General features: G+C 41.5%; 1 protein-coding gene across 1 annotated transcript in view; it reads right to left on the bottom strand.

Annotated features, from left to right (window-relative positions):
- Positions 1 to 399: 399 nt before the first annotated feature.
- LOC103895304 (puromycin-sensitive aminopeptidase) overlaps positions 400 to 9,202 on the bottom strand; it is a 30,081-nt gene continuing 21,278 nt past the window's right edge. Inside the window, exons 15-22 of the mRNA XM_009274859.2 lie at positions 7,752 to 7,886; positions 6,079 to 6,298; positions 5,315 to 5,457; positions 4,453 to 4,509; positions 3,855 to 3,962; positions 3,430 to 3,585; positions 3,275 to 3,322; positions 400 to 1,429 (exon numbers count right to left, since the gene is read on the bottom strand). Of these exons, the coding sequence (XP_009273134.2) occupies positions 1,277 to 1,429; positions 3,275 to 3,322; positions 3,430 to 3,585; positions 3,855 to 3,962; positions 4,453 to 4,509; positions 5,315 to 5,457; positions 6,079 to 6,298; positions 7,752 to 7,886 (1,020 nt within the window). The 3' untranslated portion in view covers positions 400 to 1,276. The remainder of the gene's footprint in view (positions 1,430 to 3,274; positions 3,323 to 3,429; positions 3,586 to 3,854; positions 3,963 to 4,452; positions 4,510 to 5,314; positions 5,458 to 6,078; positions 6,299 to 7,751; positions 7,887 to 9,202) is intronic.

The following is a 9,202-nucleotide window of genomic DNA, read 5'->3' as shown; positions in this document are numbered from 1 at the left end:
GCAGCAACGCTTTTAGGCTTCAAACAGAACACAAGATCAGGACATGAATTTCACATTGACATTTTTATTAACGCCAACTGTTTTAATTTTTTTTTTTTTTTTTTTTAAACAATAGCAAGAAAATATTTCAGGGAAGCAGTCTGACAGTTAGTCTGATGACCTTCTGAAATACAGTTAAGCCACACCAAATACGAATTCCTGTTAAAGAAAAAAAAAAATATATGGAACTCCAACCTTTGTATTAGAGGGTGTTGTGTCTGGTTAGTAGACCACGCTGCTTTGTGAAGTAAATGATGGCACACAGCTTAGACTTCATCATCACGCCAGTCATCACTAATTTAAGGCTTCTGAATCAAATTACCATCAACATCACAGAAAGGAACGAAAAGCTAGTGTTGCTACGGTCATGAGGAGATTGAACAAGCTGGATCTTTTAGACAAGTAACGGTGTCTTGAGTAGAAGAGACCTGCCCTAACAGCAGCCAGGAGAACCAGTCACACAGTAGTTATCTCCTCATTTGCATGCATTTTGAGGGTGCAATTTAGTAAGAAAAAAAAATAAATTGCATGAATCTTTCTCTTATTTAATGTGGCTATGAAAGATGTTTCCTTACAATTCCATTATCTCTAAGAAGGACATCAGCAAGTGGAACCAAGGAGAAAAACCGAAGAGCAACAGAACATTTTTCTTTTTGCTGAGAGGTAACACAAAAGGGAGGGAACCTACTATCCTTGGATTGGGGGGGGTTGCAGGAACATCTCCCCAAAACCTTGCACTTAGAACGATGCACAGACTCTATGTTATACCAGCTACCTGCCTTTCCGAGTGACCTGTTCCACACAACGCTCAGAGGCATTAACCCATTCTTGCCCCAGACGCTCCACAAAATTCCACTGACCTAGAAACCACTGGTTTCCTTTTTTTGGGGAGGGTGTAAAAAACAGAACATCTGTCAATAAGAGTGTCAGGAGGGGGGTGTTAAATATTTTAACCACTGACAAGGCTTGAGGAAGTTTCACAGTTTTGTTATGCTCTATTTTATTACTATCATATTTACAGATTTTTCTCTCTTTTTTTTTTTTTGCTGAATTGCTGATAATTTTAATAGAATTTAAATCTGGAGTGTGAGCAGGAACCAGTTAACTACATTCATTGTCCAATCCCCATTGGTTTGAGAAAAAGACTCCAAATTCTTGGCATATGAATCGGCTGTTGGGTAGCTCCTCCCTCTCCCCATGAGGCGGCAGCAGGACTGCAGCAGTGGCATGCACAGATTCACACCATGGCTGGTGGGGCCTTGCGCTGCAGAAAATATTGGTGGATGTTCTCGGCGTCCCGCTTCAGCCAAGCTGCATTCAGCAGAATATTTTCACAGCACTGCTGGACAGTGCGTTCTGCCGATGGAGCTGGGTGACTCTCAAAGAAGGCCTGTTCAAAAAGCAGACAACCATCCATAAGGGTATAAACAGGCATAGACAAGATTATATTTTTAAGTTGCCAAATTCCCTAGGTTATATAGAAATGCTTTTGTGAATTACGTTCCTTGTCTGACTACAGTTCACGCTCTCTGCTCCCACCAACATCACAGACTCTGAAAAATTTGCAGGGTGCTTGCCGAGTTTGCAAGACGTGTAATGCCAAGTACAGAGTGGGAACAGCAAAATGCCTCCATTTCTCTGCTAAAGGAAAGCCGCGATAGCATTTCTACAAACTAGCCCCCAAACGCTGCCTCCTGCCCTGCCTTGTCCTTGCTGCCAGGGACAGCAAGTGGCAGCTGAAGAGATGAATTCAGTCTCTCACTGGGAGGCAACAAATGAGCAGCAAATCAAGTGTGTACTTCTGGATACATGGAAGAAGACACTAACGGAAGCCTAAGGCCATTTTGCAAAAGCATTTGTCTAGGTATCAGATTTCTTAGCACTCTACCTAGGCCTCTTTCCAAGCTGCACAATGACCTCCAAGCACCAGCAGCACTCAAGAGTTTTGCTGAATATTCTTACATCTCTTCCTCCAGAATCAACAATATTGATCCCCTGCAAATAGCTGAAGCTGAAGAAACTGCAGCAGAGGCTGCTGTGACTTGCACTTTACAATTGGTTAAAAGGTAGAATAAGCTGGCATAGCCGGGAGTCATCCCCCATCTTCCCACAAGCAGGCTTTTCCCAGTATTTGGCAGATCACCTCACACTAATGTATGCTACAAGGTGACATCGAGACTCAGGCACATTAAGTTCTCCAGCTAAAAGCTAGGTATACTGTCTCAGGAAGTTCTCTTGGAAAGTAGTTATGATTTAGTTATGGATGATTGTTCTGGTAAATGTTTTGGAAAGCATTCTTTAAGAAAAATATGAACTATAGTGCAAGATTTCTCTGTAAAATCACTTATGCTACTAAATCTTTCCTAAGAGGAGATCACTAGATGATAAAAAAAAAAAAAAAGACAGAGCTCATGGCTCAGCATATCTTTGAAATAAGAATTCCTCCTGAGCATTAAAGTGGTAATTAAGGGCCATGTTTTTAAGTTTCTTCTTCCGAGAAGGAGTCCCTGTAAAAAGAGTAAATAATAAAACCTGCACGCATTTTTAAAATGCTACCGGGACCAGCGCCTACAGTCCCAAGTCAGAGGGGATACTTGAGTCCAGTAATGAAATCACGTCACCTTGAGCCACCAACTTCAAGACAGACTCTGCAAACACATTAGTCTGCCTTGTGTCAAAGCCTGGCTCTTAGTACACAGCACAAATTGACCACATAAAACTGGGACCTATAGTATGGAATTTAGCCAATTTCTGCCATGTTAATTCCCCCGGGAGTCCCTGCGTGCTAACGCAGTCAGCCCCAAATGTGCCATATCAGTCTGGGGAGGAACAAAGTGGTGGTGTAAGCCTCAGCTTACTATGGAAGTTGTAACAACTACGAGTTTTGCTACAATTATCTTTAAAGGTTATCTTCTGGGGAGTCTCAAAACCACTGCTGCAAACTGTGCTGGATTTCATAAAAGTTTAAATGAGTGAAACTAATGAAATAGAAATGACTAGAAGTTGGACATTACTTTGTGAAAATGCTAATTTAAGACATTTCAATAAAATAACTCAACCTAAAGCAGTGCAATTCGGGGACTAGGCAACAGTCAAAATAGTTAGAGGCAGAGCTACAGTTCAAAAACGAAAACCGCACAGAAACTCCTGGCTCTTCCATCAGGTGCTTACAGTCTAGAGCAAGCAATGTTTGTCACAGATGATGTTAATCACTTCTTTAATTAAAACTGCTTACCTTAACTTCTGCGGCCATTTTATCATTTGCAAATCCGTCCACTGTTAGCTGAAGGAAAGAAATATTAACCGAGGGTAAGCATTTAGCATCTCAAATACAACAGTTTAGTTTTGGTCATGTGTGTGAACGGGACTTTTCCTCCCAGCTGCACATACCTTTATTAGTCTGGATATTAAGAATCCACCTTGGTATCGATTATAAAGTTCCTCCCAATTGTCCCTTACAAATTTCCAAGCAGCTTTCCTCCCCTGCTTGCTGCCTCCAGCTACTCCACCAATAACAGATACCGTGTCCTGGGGACGTACCTCTTCCTGAAGATGAAAATGTAGACAAGTATTCAAGACTGTTTCAACAAATGCAGTATGTTGGCTTTATGCATTTCTACGCTGAATCTGTCAAGTACAAATCCTTTCCCCCCCCCCCCCCCCAAACTTTAAGATACAACTCAAAAGATTTAATCGTTAAGACTATTCCTCCTATTCTAGCGCGTTATATGCGCGCAGTGCTCTATCACCAAGTGCTCTGAATGCACTTGTCATTCTCACGAGGTAAGGAAGCGGCAGCTTTTCCAATAACTTACTGAAAGTGCAAAGGTGAGAACTTTTTGAATCAGTTCTGGTTGAGAGATGGCTCCAAGAACTCGTTCAATTCGGTTCTTCTCCTCCTGCATGTCTGCTTGCTTGTGAAGCTTCGAAGCCAAAGTGAATAATATTAGCGCATGGTGTTAAATGCTGACTTCTTACCTAGCACTACCGAACTCGCTGTATACGCTAGAGCTGCTAGATCAGTCTTCAGGCCTAACATGTGACAAATTGAACTTGTTCATGAGTCATCCTGCAGCTATCCACATTAGGGACCTCATTACATGTACATCAGCAGAAAGTACCATTACTAATAAACTGATCCTCACCACTGTTTATATAAGGTCAAGTAGGACCGTGCCTCCAAGCAATGAAAAATGACCCTAAAATGAGAGAGGCAACAATCCACTAGGTGGCAATTTCACACTACACATGGACCAAGGAACACCACAATGAAGCCCTAGCGTTCACATCATCTGTAAAACATCGGATTGAGCCTGTGCGCAGATAAACTACATCTTAGAGGAACTTGTAGGGTGGAATATTTAGCTTTTCATTGCATAAGCTGGCAGTGTTAACAACCGACTGTGCACTCACCTTCAGCATAGTGTCTAAAGTAGTACTATCTCCATGCTTCAAAACAGTTACATATACCTAAGATAGAGCATAAACAAGGAAGGTCCTTCAAAAACCACACTTTTAGAAATGCAACAATCAATTTCTACATATTTGGGTTAGACTTCAGACAAGTGAACGGATCTGGAAGATACCAGCACTGATCCCTTCTATGTTTTAAGACTGGATTTTAAAGATGCATCAACTCCTTCACCTCCTCCTCCATTTCAGCATAATTTTGGTAATTTCAACCACAGCAAAACACCAGAACAAGAAATCTTTGTACCATGCAACACCTAGCTAGTAAGTACTTCACGTACACTCAATCCATATCCACCATAGTTAGACTTTGTGCTCTGCAGGGACAAGCTGACACCTGCAGAGCTCTTCCACGGTCCCTGCAATTTACCACAGTGCTTTTAAACCTGGAGGATGTAGGCTGGTTACGGATGGATGTAAACGAGTAGAAGTCAGCTCAGGTTCAGCACTGCACTTGAGTAGTCTTCAAAATCCAAAAAGCAACACAGTCTAAAGACCAGAGCTGTTCTGTGGCAGTCAATGTGGGTACAGCTGAGCTTATTAGTTATGACTAAGTATTGGCCATGACAGATGAGGCTTACTTGATTCAAGAAACACAGGGATGTTTGTACCATGCTCCCCAGTATCATTTTCTTCATAACTGGATTTATCCAAGCTCCCACCACCTCTGCCAAAACCAGTTGGTCTCATACCTTGACACTGGTTTCCTCTAGCTTCCCTATTCTTGGAAATACAAGAGTTCAGTGCACACAGTGCTAAGTGAGAGGGGACAGTCTTTTGGGAACCAAAATTTACAAGAACCTACAGGACTCCTCAGATCAGCTGACAGCATATGTTTTCCTTCCACGTGGTCCTTAAATCGGCGTCGGGCTTCTTCTAATGTTGCCTTGTGCCCAGCTTTTCCTAGTTTGCCCAAGACCAGACCTCTCAGAAGGGCATCTAGATGACCTAATGAGTGAGTAGGAGGAGGGGAAAAAAAAGTTATTTGGAGACACAATTCAGCAATTAAGTGTTCTTCCACCTAGAGTGATCTGGGCAGAGCTGTATAACAATCCTTCCACATGCTTGAGGATATCTAAAGAAACTAGGCCTTTTCTCACTATCCTTGGTGCCAACTGGAGAACACATTGATTTTTTTATGGCAAGAGGGTCAGGAAAAGATGATTCGGCCCAAGTACAACAGGCTAGGCCTGTAACCTGAGCTAAGTCAGTAATATTAACCATTTGCATCTACAACAGGACTGACTAGGACAAGTAAACATGCACGTACGTGGCTTTCCATCCTTGTAGTCTAATAAGTTTCATGCACTCCAAAATTTGCAAAGCTAGAGCAGAGAATTTTTATCAGTCAGTGACCAGGTACGGAGAAGTTTTACCATTTTAACTTGCGCCTCTTAACAGAGGGTTGTTTTGGGGTTTTTTGTTTGGCTGTTAGAAGTATAAAAATACCCCTGAATGCCTACTTCAGACTCCTCTTCCTCCCTTCTCTCCCCTTTCCCAAAATCTTGATGGCTTATTTACACAAGTTTTCCAAAACCACTACTGGATTTCACAGCATAAGTTTCCTACCCTCTCCAGGTTTGGGGTCCCATCCCAGTCTCTCCCCTATTGGTGAAAAGACATCTTTCACGAACACCTGGATTTCCTCATAGAAGTCTGTGTGGGACAAGAGAGTTGAGAGGATCCCCAGGTTACAGCTGAGGTCGCTCCACACAGTATAATTGGGCTCATTCACAAAAGCTTCCATGACTTTTAGAACCTCTACAGTGCTAATGATTCCAGCTCGGGCCTGGGAGAGGAAAAGACACAGATTAATCTTACTTCCAAACAGAATTAAGACATTTAATAGCTCATCACATTATTTTTACAGTTGTCCCTGTTCAGTTTGCACAGCCTGCACATAAACTCTATTTTCTCTGTTGTGGGGTTCTGCCAAGGTGAGTTAACGCTAGTCAAAGCACCTTAGCTGTCTGCTCACGGCACACAATGCTTTTTATACACAGGTAAGCACTTTACAAGGAGACAGCTGTATAATTATAAGCACATTTTGCAAACAAGAGACAGACAAGGAGATTAAGTGACTTAACAAAATTGCAGCAATGCTGGCAAGAAAAAGCAAACCCCCAGAGTTATTCCCAGCCAGATACTACACCCACCAAAATCTTATTTTAACTAAAAACTGTAAAGATTTAGAGATTTAATTTTTGCTCTTCATTAAATTGAGAGTGTAAAACTGCAGAAGTCATTTTTGCTTCCTGCTTCCCGTGAATTAGTACAAGAAGTACTGCCTTTCCACCTCTGCCAGGAAAATTTTATATTAACTGCTTTACGGCATCATGAAAACACTTCTATGCTTAGTGCAACTGATAATACCTACAGTAGGTATCTCCAACCAGATTGCTCAGATTTTTGTTCATCTGGAACCAGACCAGTAATTTATGGTACCAGAAAAGAGGTGAAGATCAATTTTTATTATCTAAGCTATATTCACCTATGATAAAAACATAATTAAAACTGGAACCAAAATAGGAGTCTAACACAATGTTCCTACGTGTATTATTTGCTCAATTTTTTTGTCCCACTAGTCTTGCAGTATTTGGGAAATGACTCAGGCTACAGTGTCAAACCCCTTCAACTAAGCCATGACAAGAGTTACAAGCTTTGAAGCTGGAAAGGCAGGGTATCAAACCCACATTTTTAAAAGTTTCCATATACTTGCTGACTAGCAAGAGTAAGAAGGTGCAATGTGAAATACAGAGTACAGCAACTAATTGTTCAGAGCTAGCAACACCTGCTTTGGGGGCAATCCCTTGCTTTTAAACAGCAAGAATCCCCAACAGTCACGTCCTCCAGTGGAGGACATTTTTAACAAGCCCAACTCAATAAAGCACATGGTGCTGATAGTATTTGATAAAGTCACTGAGGGGATCATTAAAATATCCTTATTTTGACGAGTTAAAAGAAAGCAAGGTCTCAAAACACTTAATTTTATAAAAAAAAAAACCCTATAGTATAATACACCCCTACAGAGAACGGGGCAACAGGAGTAATAGACAAGTCTGCTTCCATAGGGTCTAAGTCTTATAATACAAGTTAGAACTTGTCAAGCTAATTAATAGCTAGATGTATGCAGTAATCCCAAAGGCACTTTGCCTCCAGAAATGGAGACTGACTCTTCAGACACCGATTTCTGCAGTTACTGTAGCTCTCATTATTAGACAGAATAGCAAAGGGTTACTTACCAGAGAGAAAAGATCATTCTGCAGGCCAAGCCTGTCCACAGGGGGTAGGGAGAGGTCTTTGATCGCTGGTATTAAACTCTCCAGCATGTCAGGGCTATACTGAGTACGGTAAAACCCTACTGTTCCAAGGTTTAACTGAAATGTACCAAAAGAGTAAAAAATTAAAAGTAAGGAACAAATAAGGAAATGCTTTTTTGTTTTTGAACCACTAGAAATTTCTCAAAGCATCACACCTCAGAGAAGTCAGTCACTATCATTTAAATAAAAAGAAAAAACAAATCATAAGTAAGGGAGAAAGACTTAAGACTTCAAAGAAGAAATGCTCACTAAGAGGTATAGAAGACGAGAGAGAGCTGACATAAAGAAACAGAGGCTAGAGCTAAAACTAGGAGCAAGGAGAAAAGAGAAACTTCTCTTCTAGGGGCAACTCCTAACTCATGTAAGGGTAGTCATGCACTGAGAAGATAGAATGCAGCAGACTGCAGGTGCTAGAATCTTAACTTTTGTAACCTCTCTCCCACAACCTGCTCCATTCACTTTTGATAGAGAGAAGCATTTCCTTAAGAAATGAGAGCAACCACCTCTGCCCAGCGTAAAAGCAAGTCATGGTCAGAAAGCTTGATGAACTACACTGGCTACACGCTGCTACCTACTAGCATTTTAGCGGAGGTGGTCAGACATTGTGGTTGGTTGAACAACAGTACCCGGCATAAACCAAAAACATTGCTGAGCTCATCAGGAAGTCACCCCCTTTGCTACTGCTATGATTTTGGTCAGTCCAATTGCCAGTCCTCAGGACTATGGCACTAACTAAAAACCTCAAAGACTGACAACTTTTGCAGCCAGCAGTCCCACAAATTCACCTTGGACTGAGCTGGATTGTTGCCTTCTCAGGCAGAAACATCAAACTTTACCCTCATTTAGACAGGGCACTTTCAGAGCTGTTCATTCATTTCATGCCCCTCTCTATTACCAGGGAGGACCCAGATAGATATGGTGATTCAAGAGAATACACAGGCCTGGCAGCTGGAATGCTCACGTGAGTTAAAGAGGAAGATTTAATTAATATTAAAAAAAGAGACTAACCCTTAATGTTATTTCACGGAGTCACCTCTCAGAGTACAGCTCCAGCTTAGAAACAATCACTCTTCAACCTCAGTAGTTCATACAGCAATAGTCCCAGCCAGTTGCTGTCTTTCAATTTTTAAATTCAGTTTGACTGGTGTCTGCAGGAGACCGCAACAGTGAATTTTTTCACTTGCAGATTTGTACTTGTCTGGCAATAGCCACTAGAAAACCTTCACACTAATGAAAGATAAACAGGACTATTTTTTTTTGCTCAGGATGGACTTTAACTAAACTGCGGTTGCCATGGGATACCAAAAAAGCCACCACATTTCAACTCAAAAGCTGCCTCTAATTGCACACTGTTTTTCCGGGCTCAGACTCCT

Source organism: Aptenodytes forsteri, unplaced genomic scaffold (assembly GCF_000699145.1).
Source record: "Aptenodytes forsteri isolate BGI_AS27 unplaced genomic scaffold, ASM69914v1 Scaffold640, whole genome shotgun sequence".
In the NCBI taxonomy this organism is placed as follows: domain Eukaryota; kingdom Metazoa; phylum Chordata; class Aves; order Sphenisciformes; family Spheniscidae; genus Aptenodytes; species Aptenodytes forsteri.
This window is presented reverse-complemented; position numbering and strand designations above follow the sequence as displayed.